At 45.7% G+C, this 20348-nt stretch overlaps 1 protein-coding gene across 5 annotated transcripts in view; it reads left to right on the top strand.

Annotated features, from left to right (window-relative positions):
- Positions 1-16801, top strand: part of TSPAN32 (tetraspanin 32) — a 20013-nt gene extending 3212 nt beyond the window's left edge. The window contains exons 4-8 of one of the 5 annotated variants that reach the window (XR_006168079.1): positions 2031-2105; positions 11707-11808; positions 12400-12492; positions 13902-14961; positions 15426-15497. Coding sequence is in view for 4 of the 5 variants with exons in the window: in XM_042814194.1 (XP_042670128.1) it covers positions 2031-2105; positions 11707-11808; positions 12400-12492; positions 13902-13985; positions 15426-15521 (450 nt within the window). In the remaining variant the exon portion in view is untranslated. Of the gene's footprint in view, positions 1-2030; positions 2106-11706; positions 11809-12399; positions 12493-13901; positions 14962-15425 lie in introns of all 5 variants that reach the window. The other 4 variants (XM_042814194.1, XM_042814195.1, XM_042814197.1 and 1 more) reach the window with 4 other exon arrangements.
- Positions 16802-20348: the final 3547 nt, after the last annotated feature.

The following is a 20348-nucleotide window of genomic DNA, read 5'->3' as shown; positions in this document are numbered from 1 at the left end:
TCCTTCCTTCCTTCCTTCCTTCCTTCCTTTCTTTCTTTCTTTCTTTCTTTCTTTCTTTCTTTCTTTCTTTCTTTCTTTCTTTCTTTCTTTCTTTCTTTCCTTCTTTCCTTCTTTCCTTCTTTCCTTCTTTCCTTCTTTCCTTCTTTCTTCTTTCCTGTTTTGCCTTATTTTTTTTTTCCTCCAAATGCCTTCTAATGTAATTACAAAGTTGCGCTTCCAAAAGCCTTTTGGCTGGCAAGAGGAGAGTACAGCCCATAATTCATTTATGAGATGCTCTGGGAGCCATGTAATTGCTTTGCACCGGCTGTGGGCTCCCGAGGGGCCTCTCCCTGCTCCCAGAGCCTCAGGCAGAAGGGAGAGCACACACTGGAGGGATGGGGTGGACCTGAGCCACAGATGGTGATGGTGCAAGTGCTGGAAGGATGAGAGAGCCAGCGGGAAAAACGCAGTGGCGACACATCGATGCTGTCCAGGTTCACATGGGGGATCTTTCACATTGCTGTCAGTGAGGTTTTTCAACCTGCCTTAATTTTCTGGTTTTTCAAGCCCGATTTTCATCTAAAATCAGGTAGAAGTATTGACTTTCCCATGTGGTTTGTTAAGGGGTTCATGCAAAGAGGCAGCAGAATGCAAGGGCTGGTTCCAGTGAGGAACAATTTGATTATTCATCTTGCTGGCATTTTTGGTTTCATTTCCAGGATTTGATGCAACACGTTTTCCTTTCTTGCAGTATGTGGAGGTTTTGGGGGCTTCTTTCTTTTTTATTTTCCTTTCTTTTTTCTTTCTCTGAAAAACCACACCTCTAAAGCGAAAGTTACTCTTCTTTATTCCCTTAAGCTTGAATTCGATAAACTTTTGTGATTTATTTGTTCAAGGCCAGGTTGGATGGGGCCCCGGGCTGCCTGGTCTGGTATTAAATGGGGAGGTTGGTGGCCCTGCATGTGGCAGTGGGGTTGGAGATTCATGATTCTTGAGGTCCCTTCCAACCCTGGCCATTCTGTGATTCTGTGATTTAATTTTTAAGAGGTTTCAGCCAAGTCATACTATTGGAATACTCATAGGGAGAAAAAATAGAATAAGCTGTGATCAGATGGGTGACCCTGCTCTGCTACATAACTCCATTTTGGAAGAGGAAACATGGAAAAACTTGCAAAGGGAATCATATATGGGAAGTGCTCAGAGAGTCGTGGAATCATTAAGGCAGGAGAAGACCTCTGAGATCATGCAGTCCAACCACCAACCCATCCCCACCATACCCACTGACCACGTCCCTCAATGCCACATCTCTATGGTTCTTAAACACCTCCAATTAGTCTTCAAATATTTTACAGCCACTTTTCTGTGTGTGTGTGTGTGTGTGTTATCAGAGCCCTTGGCCCAGCTGTTACAACAGACGCTCAGTGTTTACATCAGCTCCAGGTTTTGTTTGAGATTAGATTTGTTCAAATAACATGACGGCATGCCTGACTTCCAGCTCTATGCCTGGGGAGGAGGACAGAGTCTGGCCACCTCCTGTGTCGCTGCTGCATTGTTTGGGCTCTCCAGGATCACTTGGTGGCCTTGGTTACATTTCTGTCATCCTTTTGTCTGAACAACACAGCGTGGCCTGTGCTGAGACATGGGTCAGGAGAAGCCCAGCTCCTTCCCCAACACTGGCTGCTCTCCATCTGCCTGTTGTATGCATATTTGGACTATCCAGGCGGTTCTTCCCCACCATGAAACCCTTAGCTGAGTGAATGAAATTCCTTGGGAAGATGTAGGTTAATCATCCCATAGGAAGCTGAGTGCTTTTTTGGTCAATCACTTTAAATAGCCACATTGTAATCACTGGTTCCTGATGGAGAATCACAACGCACATCCCACTCCTGACAACTAACAGCAGTACAGGGCACACCAAGAGACAGTGATGCTCTGCTCTAGCTTTAACCAGACTTGCTCATGTGAGCTTGCTAAATATGTTCCTAGGGTGTTTCCAAAAGGATGTTTTTTCCCCCTATTGTAACTGATGGTGGTTTTCTCTTTCTTCCCAGGCATTTTTCTGCTTTGCTCTGGCCTTCTGTGGGATGATACCAGCTCTCTGCTGGAGATACATGCACAGCACAGAGGTAAACACTCTTTGCAGGAGATGCCAGGAGACGTTCTTCACAGGTTTTGCAGTGATTTCTACCCTAAAAGGGGCAGCTGGTGGTAATTAAGCCACCCTCATCAAGGTCTATAGGCTGCATGTTGTGTTACATCCATCCTTTGCAAGAGAAGGGCTGCCTTTCCCTGTGGGGTATCTAGAGGGAGAGGGGAACGTGGAATGTTTGCTGTACAAACCTTTGAACAGGGCAAATGTCCAGGTAAGACAAGATATGAGACTTGCTTTAAGTGGTTTTGGGAGGTTGCTTTTGAAAAATGAAGCTGCTTGACTCTTGAAGTTATGATTTTCTGAAACGCTGCAGAGCATCAACTCCAGTTCTGGTTAATGTCAGCTGGGAGCCTCTGCTCAAAGGCTGCAGTGGGTTGTGGCCACCTCTAGCTCTGCTGACTTCCAGGGCAACCACCCAGGAGCTGTGTTTACAACTTAGCTTTCTCCATGCTAACGCTTTGTGGCTTAGGGCTGACCGCTTGTTTCTTGCCCTTTGCCAGTGATTCCCTTGGCACATTTTTTTTTTTTCCCCTCTATCAGTTTGTCCAGCTACTTTGCAAACATGGGGTGGATATGGATGGTCCAGTAGCGTTTTTGCTTCAAATCTTTATCTAGCTGTTTGGTTTTTTTCAAGTGCTTTGTCCATAAGTGCTTCCACATGTTATGGTTACTTTCAGTACTTGGTTTTTGGTACTGTCTGAAACAAAACAGAAATAGTTTTTCCTAGGCAAGATGAGAGTTTTTTGTTCAGCGTCTACTTTCCAGATAAGGAAAGCCAGCAGTGTTTCTGACAACAGAAAAATTAAAATGCTGTTGGAGATCCTCCTGGGTTTCTCTTTTTGCAAAGATGAAAACTAAGACAGGAGCTGGAAATGAGGAAAGATTTAATTAGGAGTATCACTTACAAAATGCTTAGAAATCTGGTTTTGCTTGAAAAAACTTGTCTCTCTGGCAAGGAAGGAACGCAGATACGAGTGTGTCCCAATCCTGGTTTCCTTGCCCACAAAACCGCAGCAGATTCTTGCTGTGTGTTAATCCTCTTGATTAAAAAACACCTGAATTCCCTTTATAGAGCAAACCCTTCTTACTGAAAATCATCTGCAATGGAGAAGTCCCATGTTCAGCTGAAGAATGATTTTGGCAGTAGAAAGCAAGGTGCCCTGCTTGCCTTTGGCTTCTTTAGAGACCAGTTGTTTACATTGCTTCTTACAGAGAAGCTATGCAGGACAGGAGAAAAAGACAACTTGTCTGTAAATAGTCCATTTTCTCAGACTTGGACACTGTAAACAAAACATGAATGTTTCTCATTTTCCAATCTCTGCTGTTCTTCTGACTTCCTGTAGCTCCTGTCCTTTCAGAGATCTGTCATGTCTTTTTTACTTTCAAGTTACCTGCATCCCAGACAGACTCGATGTCACCAGTCTTTGTAAAACAACTTCTACCAGACATGTGAAAAACAAGAATCTGAGATTTATTGTGCTTTACCCTGGAAGTCTGAATCCTCCACTCGGTATTGTGATTATCCCTCGCTCTATGGGTCTGTCCACATGGCCAATAACTCGGTTTTATGCCCTCTTCTGTACCATCTTCTTTGTGTCCATCTGTCTGCATAAATTCAGAGAAGTTAACGTTGAGAAAATAACTTACTCCTTCCCAGTGCATGCTTGTCTGGGGGGTTCTGCAAAGAGAATGGTGGACAAAATGGGGGAAGGATAACTAAGAGCAACACCTCAGATCCTCCACCTGTCTCTCTGGCAATGCAACTTGAGTTCTATGAGATCAGTGGTGATCAGCAGTAATTAGCCTGCTGACAAACTCCTTTTGCTGTCTCCTGGTGGGAGAGTGCCACTAATCTGTTAGAGGAGTGACATCAGTGACAGCCAATGAGAGAATGACACGTGAAGAAGGGTAGCAAAGATGACCTCACTTTGAACAGCTGTGACAACCACCAACAGGATGGGGTTTTCTGATGGTTTCCAGCCACGTTAGGAAGTCTTGGTTCTTGAAGCCAAGGAGCTGAGTCTTCTTTTCCAAGAAAGAAGTTATTTTGAAGGCAACTCCTTTCCCGTAAACCACTGCCCAGCACAGCCTGGTGCAGCTGGGACCTGGAGAAGGATGTAGGTTTATGCCATAGCTGGCACAGCTCACTGGGCGGCTGCCTCCTCCTGCAGACCTGCCAGCTCTCCTCTCTTCGTGCATTAACTGCTGCTGGAGAAACCTGCCTGCAGAGGCTAGAGAGAAGAGCTGGAAATGGTCTCAAACTAGAACAGGGGAGGTTTAGATTGGATATAAGAAAAAAAATGCTTTACAATGAGGATGGTGAGGTACTGGCACAGGTTGCCCAGAGAGATGGTAGGAGCTCTGTCTCTGGAGACATTCAAGGTCAGGTTGGATGGGGCTCTGAGCACCTGATCTGGTGTAAGTGTCCCTGTTTATTGCAGGGAAGTTGGACCAGATGGCCTTTAAGGGTCCCTTTCAACTCAAACCATTCTATGATTCCTGAGCTTTCTGAGTGCTCTATTATAGCTGAGAAGGGATTTGGGTATTCCTGGTAACAAACACAAAACAGATTTGGGGGGCTCGTTTCTGGGCTTTGCTGAGGGAAAGGCTCAGGGATCTGCTGTGTCACATTTTGGTTTTTCTCTGCAGCAGTGTAGGGAATGCTCCCAGCAGCCTCTTGAGCCCACTGGGATGGGAGGATGAATCAGCAGAAATAGAACTGCTGAAGGCTGTTCTGCATCACAAGGTGCCTCTTAATTACATAGATTTGATAGAAAGTAAATGTTAGCTTAAAAGCAAGTAAATTATGATTTACCTCCTTGTGCTGGGAGACACTTGAAGCCAAGCAATGGTGCAGTGGTGGTGCCAAGCTTCTCCTGGGTTGGACTAGAGGAACAGTTCCCTTTGCCGTGAATGCCAGGAAAAATAAAAAGAGGAACTGCTGACGTACCCAAAGCCTCACAGCAGGTGATGATTTGAGCTGCTGCTCCATGTCCCCTTCATCCTGCTTGGGCTGTCAGTGTGCATCTGTTGGGTATCTGCCCGCTCTTCTGGTGTGCACACCTGATTTTCCCATGCCCTTTGGATGTAGGGGTTGCTTGGCTTTGCTTTGCTTTATGCTGGGGCTAGCTTCTATAGAGTCCAATACAAGATGATGGCCCCACATAAGGCAATGCTTAAGTACAAGCTTATATCACAGTGATTTTAATGGGACTTAAATGCAAGCTGGAGGTGGGTTCAGTACTTTATGAAACCGGAATCAGAGCACACTGGCTGGTTCCTTTTTGATGCAGCAGGGCTGTGATACAATTGCAGCCACTTGCAGAGGTCTTTCAAGGGCCTTTGCAAAAAGTGGGGATTTGGCTGTTAAAACAACAGAAATAGTCTGATGTCTTCCTCGGTCCTGGTGTTATTCACACTACCAGGCACAACTGCTCTAAAGTAAGCAGAGCTTTTTCCTTTCTCAGAAATATGGGGAGAGAGAGAAAAAAAAAAAAAAAAAGGAAAAGGGAAGGGAAAGCCCTTCCCCCCCTTCCCTAAATATCATGCAGCTCTCCCATGTTTGTGTTCCCATCACGTAGGAGACAGTACGCCCCTTTGTCTGACGTACTGCTGAGCCACTCATGCTTCATTATTTATTGTTGCCCCAGCTCTGAACCCGTGGCCCCTTTTCTGCTTTTCTCACTGCAGAGCTGCAGCTGCTGCCTCCAGCAGCACCAGTCAGTGGTCCCCATCGCCCCAGTATGGGATGATGCTTCCAGGCTCACATGACCTTGGTGCTTGTTGCCCAGAGAGGTGGTGGGTGTTCTGTCCCTGGAGACACCCAAGGTCAGGTTGGATGGGGCTCTGAGCATCTGATCTAGTGTAGGTGTCCTTGTTCATTGCAGGGGAGTTGGACCAGATGGCCTTCAAAGGTCTCTTCCAACTCAAATGATTCTATGGGTGATGGTGCTCACCTGGAATCAGATCTGTTGCTGATGCAACTTTCCTTTTTTTTTTTTTTTTTTTTTTCTTTTTTCTTTTTTTTCAATCTGAGAGCAGTTTTGGTGTTTTTGTATGATGAAGCAGTCTTGAATGATGCCATTTCACATGCTGCAGGTGAGAGATGGCTTGACCACAAAACTGAGAGGCTCATAAATGGTTGGATCTGAGTGGTGGCAGCCGTGAGTGCCCTTGCCAGCATTGTGGTTCAGCAATTCTGTTACAAAATATTGTGAACTGAAATACTTAGCTATAAAAAAAAAAAAAAAAAAAAAGACAATAAAGAAACAGGAGACCTCGGCACACTGAGACTGGTATCTATGACAAGAGGTGTAATATCAGGTATGGAGAATTAAGGAGAAAGAATCCTTAGGTGTAGCAGCCAGCCAGCCAGACTTCTGCTGAATTTTTGCTGTTGGTTTGGGGTGTGGAGATGAGAAATGAGGTTTGCTTAACAGCAGCTGAAAGGAGAAATTCAAGGTCAGGCCAGACACAGCTCTCAGCAGCCTGATTGAGCTGCAGGTGTCCCTTTTCATTGCAGGGGAGTTGGGCCAGGTGTCCTTTAGATGTCCCTTCTAACTCAAATGATTCTGTGTGCATCAGTGTACGTACTTAAATGCATATGTCTGACCTGCTTGGCAGGCAGGGTGCAAGCTCATGCACTGGAGATTGGTGTGGTTTGGTGCTCCCCTGCCTCCAGGCAGCATTCCCCCCCCACAGAAGCAGAGCTGTGCCCCTGCTCTGGAAAGCAGTGAGTCACCCACTCCAGAGCTGGCAGCTGCTGAGCGCTTTGGCTGCCAGTGCTGCTGCTCTGAGCTGGGCTCTGCCCCTGGAGGAGCTCTGCCTGCATCTGTGTTTCGGGAAAGCAGTGCTGAGATGGGAGGGGAGCAGTGAAGCAGGTCAGCATTTTCATCAGCTCCTTGTGCAAACCATTTACAGCAGCAGAAGGTGCTGGAATTGGAGAGAAATGGCTTAGCAAAGTGTTGCCGCTGGGGGCTTTATGGTTTCACAGCAGCTTTTCTTTCCCCCTCTATTTGCATGTGCTGTCAGTGATGAACAAAAAAGACTCTTGCTGTCCCGAAACTGGTAAGAGGGGGAAAGTGCATGAGTTATTTAAATAAATATTTGTATGTGTGTGTGTGTGTATATACACATACATACATATGTATATATAATATAAGGTACACACACATACATATACATATCAGATGAAAACCACTTAGCCTGTAGGATTCATTTGGGTCTCCCTGCTCTTACTCCATCAGCAGTCTCCAGTGACCTCCAGCATCCGAGGGGAGCAGCGTCTCCTGATGTCACCCATCTGGAGGCGGGAGCTCCGAGCTGCTCTGCTCTGCTTTGCATGCTGGCTGTGTTTCTGCAGCTGTGAGCTCTGGGCTGGAGGAAGCCCGATGCGGGGGCGAGGAAGGGAGCTGAAATGCTGTTAGGGAAGCATAAAGCTTCAACTTGCAATGACTGGGTTTTCATGCTGGAACAAGGAATGGTGTAGAGAGTGACAACCACTTTATTCCAGTTTCGCATCTTAAAACACTGCCTTACTGACACCAAGTGCAACCCTCTCAGCAGCAGTGAACAGATAGGAAAGAACACGAGTGGTTTAGACAGACTGAATGCCTTCCTGAAATCATAAATTCTGCTTCTTTAGGGAGTATAGAGGATATAGAGCGTAATAAACAGTCTCAAAATTCCTTCATTCTTTTACTCTAAGTGAAAAATGCTGCTCTATTAAGTTGCTTGATGTCAGCAGCATCAATCTCAGTGATTTTCCATTAGTTGCATCTGCAAACCTATCTCTATCACCCCTAAATGAATGTTTCATTAAGGTATGCAGACAGACACGGGAGAGAGCAATTATTTGACTAATTTAGAGTTGGAATATTTTGCCAAGCTTCTTCTGGGAAAATAATTACTCTAAGGTGTGACCTTCTTAACACTTAACCTGGAGATTTTTCTCAAGCCCAGCTGATGCTCCATCCTCAGCTCTCACTGCTTTGTTTGTTTTCTAACAGATGAGCACTAGAAGTGCATTTTCCTTCCAAGGGATATCTTTGTGCAGAAATACTCCTAGAATCATGGAATCTTTTGTATAGGAAGGGACCATTAAAGGCTAACTGGTCCAACTCCCCTGCAATGAACAGGGACACCTACACTAGATCAGGTGCTCAGAGCCATGTTCAGCCTGACCTTGAACATCTCCAGGGATGGGGCTTCCACCATATGTTTGGACAGCCTGTGCCAGTGCCTCACTGCCCTTACTGTAAAAAAAAACTTCTTCCTTATGTTTGGTCTAAACTTCTCCTCTTTCAGTTTTAGACCATTTCCCATTGTCCTGTAGCAACAGATCCTGCCAAAGAGTGTCCCCTTCTTTCTTTCAGTACCTACTTTAGATAATGAAAGGCTGCTCTCAGGTCTCCCCAGAGCCTTCTCTTTTCCAGCCTAGCTCTCAGCCTGTCCTCGCAGGGGAGGTTCTGCATGGATTGACCCCTGAGGGTATAGCACTTGTCACCAATCTCCATCCAGACATTGAGCCACTGACCTCCTCCAGCAACAGATCACAGCGTTCATTGTAAGCATCTTTGAATCATGCAGTAAGTCGTCAGTGCTTCATCAGGAAGAGGTAAACCTATGTGACCAGAGTGGTGAAAATGTGGGATGGAAGTATAGGACCTCTGTAGGGGAAGCCCAGACAGGCTTTCTTTTCTCTAGCTGTCTTTGCTGGTTATGTAGCTGCTGAGTTATAAAGGGATGAGGCACAGCTGTGGCTTTCTTAAAGGGCTTTATGAACAGTATCAGCGCAACCACTCAAAAAGCATCCGGTTGCCTAATTGGGAGAGAAAGCACCCTGATTAGTTTTTTTTTTTTCTCCAACACCTGCTGCAAGAAAAAAGGATTATTTTGGGGTGGTGGAATGAAAACTGAGTGTGTGATAGGAATTTATGGCAATTTGAAATGAAGCAGTGAAGTACTCTTCACTATTCTGTGCTCCTGCTCGCAGGAAAGTTGAGGGATGAATTTGTGTGAACAAAAAACAAACACTGTCACAAATTAGGCAGTGTCATGAACCCATCGGGTGACTTTGCCTGACACTTTCAGTTTTATTTTTTCCCATCGTTAGACATGCATGAGGCTATGTGCCATTTTGGTCTGGGTAGAGGCTGCTGTATGTGATGGCTGAGCTCTGAGCACAAACATAACCCCATCTTGGGCAGGCAGGTTGGTGAGATGGTCAAGGAGGGAAGATTTAGGTTGGATGTCAGGGGGAAGTTCTTTACTATGAGAGTGGTGAGGTGCTGGAACAGGTTGCCCAGAGAGGTTGTGGATGGCCCATCCCTAGAGGTGGTCAAGGCCAGGTTGGATGGGGTCCTGGGCAACCTGGTCTAGTATTAAATGGGGAAGCTGGTGGCCCTGCATGTAGAGTGGGCGTTGGAGCTTGATGATCCTTGAGGTCCCTTTCAATCCAAGCCATTCCATTATAGGGTTACTTATTACTGCAGCCTTTGGCTGTCCTCCTGTTATACCTCCTATGCTCTTTGGCGTGGTCCCCTGCATGGAAGGAAACAGCAATGATAAATGTGGGGATTTAGGTCTTGACACCTACCATTGCAATACTTAAACTAGAAAGCTCTCTGCAGTAATCTGTGAAAACCAACTGCCACTTTGTCTTAAGGCAGCTACTTTCCCCTCCAAAATCAAATAATTCTGGCAAAACTAATCAAGATGATGTGGAGAAATTACAGTCAATTCACTCTTTATTTGAAAAGAGGAAAAAAAAAAGAAAAAGAAAGCAGGCTTTGTTGTTGGATATTTGGTGCATTACTGCAATCTGAATTGTGTATTCAGAGGAAACAAATGCTAGATGCAATTGCTGGATAGAAGAACTGAGAAGGACTAATCAGCAGACTGTACTCTCGGGCTTGCCCAAACGCATGTTCTAAAAGGAAATTGTTGCTATAAAATAATTTCCATTTAATCCTTTGTGGTTTTGCTTCTTGGAGGCTACTTGGGAAAATGAAAAATCAGTACCTAAAGAAGAACACAGCTCAGAAGTAAGCTTAGGAACACTGTGTAATCGAAGTCTTCAATAGCCATGATGTGTCTGGAGATTATTTTCTCCTCACTGATATCACCATGACTGTGGTTGAGAAGGCTGTGAAGTGGTGCCTGCCTGTGGCTCTTTCCTTGCTGTTTCCCATGGTTGGAAAACATTTCTGCTATAGGTTTGTTGTGTGAATCTCATTCATTCAACCTTTTCCATCACCTGCCTTTCTTCTAACGGCCTCAGTCAAAATGCTTGATGTGATGTCACTGCAGGATATCTAAAATAAGTCTCTTTGGAAATGGGTTCTTTCTGATTGCGTTCAGTGAAGTACTGCCTGCAGCTGCACTGCTCACTGTACTTACAATGCAGCATGGAGCATATGCTATTTGCAGCAGAATATTTTGAATCATAGGATGGTTTGGGTTGGAAGGGACCTTGTATGATCTTCCTTCCACCAGATCAGGCTGCTCACGGCCTTAAGTGCTTCCAGGGATGGGGCATCCACAGTTTATCTGGGCAGCTGGTGCCTCACCACCCTCTGAATAAAGGATTTTGTCTCTATATTTAACCTAAGACTCCTCTCTCTTAGTTTAAAGCCATTATCCTTGCCCCATCATTACTCTGCCTTTCAGGTTCAGTTCTTCCCCAGTTTCCAGCAGGCTGTTTCAGGTACTGGAAGGACTATGGGTAATGAGGGGTATAAAAGTAACAACACCACAAGAGTAGGATGAAAAATTATCCCTTTTTTCATTATTCTTAACTCAATTCTTCAGTGGAAGTAAGCTTTTTTTACTGAATTAATTTACTTAATTGCTGCTGCTGGGAAGCTGCTTTATGGCATACCTGAAGTTAGGAAAGTTTGAATGTTTTGCTTTTTATTGGGGTTTAAGTTTTTCCTAGAGGGAGGATGGTATGCACATCCACACTGGAATGCTGAGAGGTGGCCTTGCTCCAGGAACCCTTGTTCCACCCCATTCCCTCTGTCCTGTGGATCGATCCTCTGCTCTGGGAGCCAAGTGTTGCCTTCAGCCAATTCAGATCAATATGGGCAGGGAAGCAAGGGGAAATGAAAGGAAGAAATGAATCTTTTTTTTTTTTTTTCCTGGCGCTAAAAGCAATTGTCATATTTTTCCATTGAAAGCTGAGCAGGAGTTGGCTGGGATTTGTCAAGCTGCAAGTTCTCATAGTTTTAGTAAATATTTAGGATCTGATTCACCACTGAGTCACTCCGTTACTTTTTGGGCTTAATTCAGAGGAACTCTTCCATCATTGCTGTCCACCAGAGATGCTTTCACCTTTATGTTTTGGCAAGATGGCAGAGACTTGTCTTTATAATCTCTTTTCAGAACAAGATGATGTTGTCACCTCTCCCTGGCAGGACACGGAGGGACATGGAGGCACATATGTCACAGGCACTTATGTTTCTGTATTTCTTTGACAGTACATCTAAAACTGGCCAAAAGCTTCAGTCAAAAGCCAATTGGGCAGCTGCTGTGCTCATCTTGGTGCACAGTACAGATATTTGCCTCTGTTGCAGGTGGAGGACAGTATGCTGGATGTATACGACCTCGTGTATGAGGAGGTGAGGAGGAATGGCTCTAGCTCCAAGAGGCACGAGCTGACTCTCATCCATGAAATAGTAAGTTATCTTCCAGACTTCACAGAAGCCTTTTTCTGGAGAATCTGCCCTTTGATTCCAACAGGCTCTGCTTTGCCAGTGCTATAGTACTGCTTTCCTCTGGAACCAGCCTTTTGCCAAGTCCATATGCAGCATGAGAGCAGCCATATACACCTTCCTAGCATCTTCAGTCAAGTATAGAGAGGGTGAGAATTCTATATAATCCAACAGAGCTACTTAGTTTGATTACTTCTGTCTACCTTTGAGCCTGTTGCTAGCAAAGAATAGAGGGCTCTGTGCACCTGATCTAGTTGTAGGTGTCCCTGTTCATTGCAGGGGAGTTGGACCAGATGACCTCTAAGGGTCCCTTCCAATTCAGATGATTCTGTGATAATGTGAGCTCTTGCAGTGCTGTAAATTTGCTAGCTGTCTTGCAAACTCAATGACCTGGGATGCACAGCATGGTAGGCACCTGCTTAGTTTAGCCACTGTAATTGATGGTGAAATAATCCTTGCCTAGTGTTGTGTGTTTAGCTTCCATCACTGTGACTACCTTTTGCCTGCCTGCTTTGCTCCTCACAGCCCCGTTTACCACCCTGCCCTCTCTTGCAGTTCCTGTGCTGTGGGAAGCACTCCCCTCTTGGAGACACAGCTGCTGTCGAGCACAAGATGTGCCATCCTGGCACAGAGCAGACTGCTGGACGGGTAAGTTGCTTCTCTGTTGCTTTTCTCGAGCCTCCTCATCTTCTGCATGTGTGGAGGTTGTGTGATAACACAGACGTGGGTCTGATGGAAAAACACCATTGAATTCGTCACGTGGTTCTGGTCTCTAAGGCTTAACACGTGTTCTGCTAACAGCAAATGTTGAAAGAGCACACGATGACTGTAATTCCTTTTCCCAAGGGCATTAAGCAGGTATTAAAAATTTAAATGAGAAACTTATAAAGCAGGATTATGTTGTCCAGCAGTAGTTTCATCAAGCAGACTTTATACTTGGTTGCAAAATGCCAATGAAGCACTGAAGAGCCCTCCAGTATTAGACTGTGTGTGCTGTTACTGAAGTTGTAACATAGACTTCATAGTCTGAGTAAATCTCTTGTATGCTTTTTCCCCACTGGAATAACAAAATTAGCTTCAGAACGTGAGTTGTCCCTAGGAAAAACAAATGGTGTTGCAACAGACAGCTATGTGGAAATATTGCTGCTGTGTCTTGATGGAGGAAATTGTGCCAGAGGAGGTTCAAGTTTTATATTAAGAAAAATTTCTTCTCAGAAAGAGTGATGAGGCATTTGTACAGGCTGCCCCTGAAGGGAGGGGAGTCACTGTGCCTAGAGGTATTCAGGAACTGTGGAGATGTGGTCTTGAGTGACATTGTTTATTGAGCGCTACTAGTGGTAGGTGAATGGTTGGACTAGATGATCTTAGAAGTCTTCTCCAACCTTAATGATATGATGATTCTATGCTAAGCAGTAACACAACCTTTTGATGCACCAGTATGTGTTAACCCATGGTTTCCAGCTGCCTCCTGGAAAATTCAGCACCAAAGTGAAGTAGACCTCAGCTCAAATAGCAGGAAGAAAGAGTAAAGCAGCCCTGGGCACTGTGCCTTTGGTCAGCCTCACTAATGGTTTGCACTTGGTTGGAGGGAACCACGGCATTTGGTTGCTGCAATGCATTCACTCATGTGCTGATTCTGTGGGGCCATAAGCCCTTTTACCTTGTTCTACAAAGTCAAGGGCAGGTTTTGTGCATTCTTGAAATGACTCTTGGCTATCGCCACTGGATTTCAGTGGGTTTGCCAGAGTGCTTAATGCTAATATGTCGTAATGCTGGTGGTACGCTCAATGCTGAGCTGTTAGTGTCTTTGGGGAACACGCAGCATTATGATATGCTCTGCTTTCCAGTCTTTTCACATCACCCCCTCCATTTCCCAGAGGAAGAAAATAACACTGTGCATGACCACACTAGCTGTGTGTACACACATCCTCTGCAGACTGAAATGCATCCTAGTAAGAAAATCATAAACGTATTGTAGTAACAGAAAATATACTGCAGGTGTTTGTCTTCCCACCTGAGCTGCTGCCACGCTGCAAGAGGTGTCTCTCTCCTTTCAGGATTGCCTACAAGAGATGCATGGCTTTCTGAAGAAGCACATGGGCTTTGTCTCCACACTCCTGGGCATCACCATCGGCTTCACGGTAGCTGTGCCTGTTCCTGTGTGCTCCTGGCCCCACAGGGGACTTGTATCCTAAATAAGTCCCAAGTACATGGAGGCTTGGGGGGTTTTGAACATGAGCACTGAAAAAATCAATGGTGATGGCCTCCACCACAGAAATTAGAAAATAAATAGGTTTTATCTTCAGTGGTATCTCTATGCTGCTATTAAGATGGGGAAAGTTCTCCTGACCAGCATGTATTTAGGGATTTGGATCCGCTTTAACACAATGAAGATTAGAAGACTTCTCAAGAAAACCCAGAGGATCGCTTTGTGTGTGTGTGTGTGTGTGTGTGTGTGTGTGTGTGTTTCATATTGCTAGTAGTAAGCTAGGAAAGCTATCAGGCAATGTTATAGGTACATTTCTACTTACATGGAATTACGTACATGCACACAGAGCTTTAGCATTAAGGCTTTATTGGATCTTAGCACTGCTGAGCTCTTGCTCAGAAAATCCTCAGGACATATAGCTGATGCATAATGGAAAGTCGTATACGAATATCTGGTGTTGCTTTCTAATTATCCTTTGGTGTAGGAGAAATTTTGCTTAAGCTATATCCACACTCAAGTTTTTTATTTTTCTATTTGTGTGCTTGTATTATACCATATTTTCCCCCACGACTTGATGTTATAGCTAGATAATGTAGGAAAGCCTTTGAAGTGTGCACTAAAGGAAATCCCACCATGAGAGTGGCCATTGTGACAGCAGGATGCGGAGCAAAGTGAGCCAGCTGGGACCACGGCTCTGATGTCCCCATCCCTGTGGCAGACGTGTCCCCACCGATATGCACAATGAGGCCAACACAGAGCATGTTGTTGCAGCCCTTCTTACACCTCCTGCAACATCCTCACTTTGATAAGCTGCCTGTGCAAATCCTGAGACGTGATCAGATGCAGCACCGTGTACTCATCGGAAAAGCGCGGTACAAAGGAAGCGTGCTGTCTTCTGCACTTGCGCTGTGCGTGTGTTGGGGGCTTATTTTTGTTGTTTTTTTATGTCATTCCAAACAATGCATGAGGTTTTTTTTTTCCTCTCTCTGTTATGTACACAAAGGGCTATTATGAGTTTGTTTGCATGGAGGGTCGTTTTGAGGAAGGAGTTTGAAGTCTGAGTTTCCTGGCTTCTTCTCGCTTTTTAGATATTTTTAGGATCGAGCTTGAGCCGTGCTGTGCTAATTCCAATCAGATGCTTTCACCACATGAGTTTTTCTTTTTTTTTTCTTCTATCCCATGTTGGAATTGATATTTACTCTTTTAGTGGAAAAGAGCTCCCTCAAGAACAGTCTGACGCTTTCATATGTAACAAATTGAGAAGTGCCAATGGAACCAGCAGGCAACACTTAAGATCAGTTATTCGCACAGCTGGAGCATCCTCCTCCATTCAGCATTTAATTGTTTGCCCATCTTGTCTATTTCCTTTCAGGTTTATGGGATGGTTCTGACTTCTTTCAACTGGTTCTCCATCCACTTCAGCGACAACTTGGATCGGAAAGGCAAATACACCTTGCAAGGAAGGTAGAAGCCTGTCTCCCAGGCTTCCCTACCAGGCAGACCCAGCTCTCAGTGTAGGTTGATGCCTGGAGTCCTCCACCAAACCTCTGGAAAGGTGTTGTATTTCTCACCTGTGTGCATTTCCAAGCTGCACCATCTGGGTGGAACTCTGCAGAACAGCAGTCCTCAATCTTCACTGAGAATGGATGAGGACTGAGATGCACCTGGGCTTGGAGATGCAGGTTTCCTCCTTGAGAGAAGGATGGTGTGTAGCACAAGGAGAATACACGCAGCCCCCTAGGACTTAACCAGAAGAATGCCCATCCAAAATCATAGCATTAAACCAAACTTCTGAGCTGTCACATGAGAAGTTTCCTGTGACCCCAAAAGATGTGACTTCCCTAAGGGCAAGAGCTTCAGACTGCAGCATGGGACAGATCTTGGTAAATATGTGCACACTGGGTGTGGTATTGAAAAACAGGGAGCTTTGCTCTCCTACCTGGGACAGTGTTCATTGTTGCCTCCTGGGTTTCAGCTTTTAGACCACCCCGGAGTATGTCAGCACCCAGCCACCACTACTGGTTGTTTTTTTTTTTTTCTCTATCAAACTGTTGCTGGAATTCTTTGTATAAATTAAGAAAGAAAAAAAAATCAGAAAGCAGTGTGTGAGTTTTGAAACAGCCCAGCAGGATAAGGACACGTCCCTCTGCATCTCCCTTTTTCGAGTTTTTGAAATTCTTAGGATTAGATCAGCCTTCTGGATGCTGCACTGATTTCACATGGACTCCTTCAACACACTGCCTCCATTCTGTCTCTTTTTGGCTTCTCTAACCTACCATGCTGCTGTGAAATACAAAAGGACTTTGATATTGAACATATGGGGCTTGTGTTTAAATTAAGGAGAAATGGACTGATCTCCAGCCACGTACGACACAATGTCCACTTCCTCTTCTCTCCTCCTTATCAACAATAAGGAGGAATTTGAAAAGCCTCAGCCAGCTGAACATCTCAGGCGAGCTGAAATGATGGCTTCCTGGTGTGCTTTGCCCTCATTGCAAGGAGGCAGAACCACTTCTAAGCTGAAAGCCATCACAGCAATAGATTTAGTTCCTGCTGGAAAATCTGCTGAGCTACAGCAATGGAAAATATCTCTTAGAGCAGCTTTCACCTCCCTCCTTCATTGTGGCTTTTACCTGTTGAGAACAGTAAGTGGCAAGTGAGATTGTCTCAGCTTCCGGAGATGATCTCATCGAGATGAAAGAGGAAAACCCCATGCTGATGTTCAGGACAGTTCCAGGCCCTGCATGTGGACTGTGTGAAAACAGCATTACAGCCTGCAGTATCTCCCCAGACCTGGTTAGCATTTGAACACAGTTGCAGATGTTTTGTATTGGAAAGAATGGCATTGAGGGAGGAAGAGCCAGGGCTCCTTGTCCCTCTCCACTGGCACAAGCAGAGCTTCATTAGAGGCTTTGGAGTCAATATTGAGTCCAAAGCACTGTGGAGCATCACCCAGCTCTCTCCTGGCAGTCACCAGCCCCGTTCAAGCTGTTTCAAGTTTAGTGGTGATATGCTTACCATGCAGCTGCACCTGCAAATATATCCACTTACTGGTGGTGGGAAGAGATTTGGAGATATGTATATAGGTGTTCTTTAGTACATCACCCTCCACAGAGACAGTCTCCACTGCAAGTTCTGGCTGTCATTGTCAAGTCTACTGCTGTTGTCATTCCTCGGGCCAGTTAGCAGCACACAGGACTCCTGGTGTCCTCAATAAAAACCAATCTCTTGCTGAAAGTTATCATTCCTTCTCTTCTGCAATACACAGCGCTGGGCTGTTCGCAATGGACTGCCCTCAGTGAGCCTTGTGGTGCTGCGTGTTCCCCATGCAGCTGCATGTGCCTTAGGACTCAGGCTGCTTCTTCCCAACAAGGTAAGCTGGAAGTCCCTCTCCTTCCACTGCTCTATAGCCACAGCTGGGGTTTGGATTTTTTGTTTTTCTTATAAAATATCCAAACAAGTTATAATCCCCCCCTACAAACACTTGTTCTATATACCATGCTCTTTGATCCCATCTCACAGCCTGCAGCCCTCATCTGCCTCCTCTTACCCAACCATGGAGGAGGGATAGTAATGGGGACAGAGGGGTCAAAGCCTTCCATATGACTCACGTATGCCTGTAGACAGCTGGCCATGCTTTCTAAGGCCACTGCTTGCTTATATTAAGCAGTAGGTGCAGCTTTTTGCTTTCACTTCTCAAGCAGCACTACTAGCAAGGAGAAAAAGGCCTCACACAGCAGCTGAGGATGCATGGGGCTTCTGCACAGCAGAAGTAAAAGACCAAGAATTCGGAGCCCTTGTGCAAGCCTAGGTCAGGCAGTTAAGCTGAGCCTGAAAAGGAAGTTGATTGCGGGGACAGTGGGAATCTTTCAGACTTCAAATTGCTTTGCTATATCCTGTCCCCCAGACAATGCTGGCTGCCGCCAAATTATAACTTCCCCTTTGCTGTGCAATCTGAATTCAAACCCTGAGCTTGTGCTCCTTCTGAAGCCTTGTAACCTGGAAGCCTTGTAACCTGGCAAACTTGGGTGAGGCCTCAGCAGAGCCCAGATTCATTGCTAACTCTCACTGTTGACTTCCCTTAGGTTGCCTGTACCTTCCTAAGGCAAACTACCCCTCTTGCTCTCCTTAGCATCGCTAAGTACCTCTGTTGTTTAACCCTGAGGCACATCAGCTTGCTTATGGATGCATTGGTTTTCTTTTCAGCCGTGTTACCTTTGCACTGAGCTGTTGCAGCCTCTATTCACCTGCTGATGAATTATACATAGGTGGCACAGCAGCAGTTCCTCAGGCTGCTGAGCTGGGTTCTCGCCCTCCTGGCTATGCTGGAGAAGAAGAGGAAACGTCTGTGCTGAAATAGGAACCTGCTTGGGTTTGCTTTCTCCCTCCTATTCACAAGCCGTGGCTGTGGAAGCAGCACCTGCACCAAAACAACAATGTCTCCGGAAGCTGCTGCTGCCCTTCACCACTGCTCTCTTTCTCCTCTTTATGTAACCTGCCTGTCACCATAGATAACCCTGCTGTAAATATTTGAAGTGTCAGTCAGTGTGGAGGGAACCACAGCAGAAGTTAGTAGAGGCAGAAACTCAAGGTGAAGCTACCGGTCTCTGCTCACCCAGCAAGGGAATATGGGGATGCAAAGCAAAGATGGATGGGAAGCTCTCTGCCCTGCTCTCCCCACCAGGGCCAGCTCCACTCTTCCTCCACAGTGATGTCTCACTGTCTGGGAGCAGGAGGAGCATCACCAGGGCCTGATTTTTGGGTGGCCCTGTGTGGAGCCAGGAGATAGACTCAACAATCCCTAAGGATCCCTTCCAACTTGAGACGTTCTATGACTCTATATGCTTCAGTCCAGAGCTCATCTACCCAACACAGACCATAGATGGGGACCCTGTGGTGGATGAGGCTTTTCCCAGAGCCCAACTGGGATCTGTGAGGGGTGGAGCTGCTGGTTTTCCCCTGCAGAAGCTGTCAGGAAGGTGTGGGGCTGGGATGCTGCTCAGCCCTGTGTCTGCTCTGGGCCCTGTGAGTCACACCCATAGAGATTTTGCCAAAACTACAAGCATGACACTGACCTTTATAGCAACATCAAAAATAGGGAGAAGAAGAGGAGGAGAAGGGAGATAGACCAGCAGATGAAAGAAACACACAAAGCACCTCTGTTCTCTGCTACTTTACTCCACTCAAAAACGTGAAACAGTGAAAGCATGCTTAAATGGCTGCTCCTGGGGGTTGGGTTTTTTTAATTTGTTTTTTTCTCCTTTTTTTAACATCCCCAATAGGCATTTTCTTCATAGGTTTGCCCCCTGGGTAAGCAAACTGGCGTTAACAGCGTGTCTCACAGAGCACCTAAATTTAACCCATGCTACGAACGAGGGAATTCCCCAGCCCTGTGCACAGCACCTGCAGACCATCTGAGGATGTGACAAGCACAAATTTGCACAAATCAGTTCAGCTTACAGAGCAGCCTGCTTGTAAAGATCTGGTAAAGCTGCTGGGAGACTCTGAAATGCATTCCTGATACTTTGTAGACTTATACAGCATGGGGGAAAAGGCTGCATCTGATAGCATGTACCTGCTTGAGAAACACTCTGCGTTACCTTGACACTGTAATGTGTTGGTGTTTGTTTTGTTGGTTTGGTTTCTTTTTTCCCAGACCGAGGTCAAAGTTTTCAAGCGCACTCAGCTGAGCTGACAGGAAGTAAATAAATTGATGGAAGAGAGGGATATTTGGACAAAGTTTGAAATCCTTCCCCACTGCCAAGCTGTAGAGAGGTTTTGTCAGGGTGGGCAGGTGGGTGAACCTCATTTAGATCCCAGAGCTGGGTGTTGTAGGAGATGGGAGCTGTGACCCTCAAGCTGGAGCCATGGACAGCACGTGGCTCAGGCATGGGGATGCCCAGCAGTAGGAATGCATTAGCTCTGAGCCAGATTGTTTAGCATTTGGAGTGTATGAGAAGTTTTGTTCCTCATTTGCTACTTTCCGTAAGATAAGGCAGAAAGGAAACAGCTGTGATATCACTCTCCAAAAACCCCAAGCTTCCCATTGGTGGCTCCAGTGCCAGTTTGGTGGTAGTGATTGCAGTGGGGCTGCCAGCTTCTCAGCATGCAGACACTGATTTGAGTATCTTTCCTTCCTAACCCCAGCTCTGGCTGTGCTGCTGCTCAGGCCTTAACGGTTTGCAGGCAGTTCTTTCTCTTCCCTGCAGCAAACCCTGGGCAGAAAGCAAAGCATTGCTGTGTCATAGCAGGGGAACAAATTTGGGATCATTATCCTTTGTATCAGGATCCAGGC

The sequence above is a fragment of the Centrocercus urophasianus genome, unplaced genomic scaffold, assembly GCF_019232065.1.
Source record: "Centrocercus urophasianus isolate 14NV4802_14NV808 unplaced genomic scaffold, USGS_Curo_1.0 seq_14, whole genome shotgun sequence".
Taxonomy (NCBI): Eukaryota; Metazoa; Chordata; class Aves; order Galliformes; family Phasianidae; genus Centrocercus; species Centrocercus urophasianus.
This window is presented reverse-complemented; position numbering and strand designations above follow the sequence as displayed.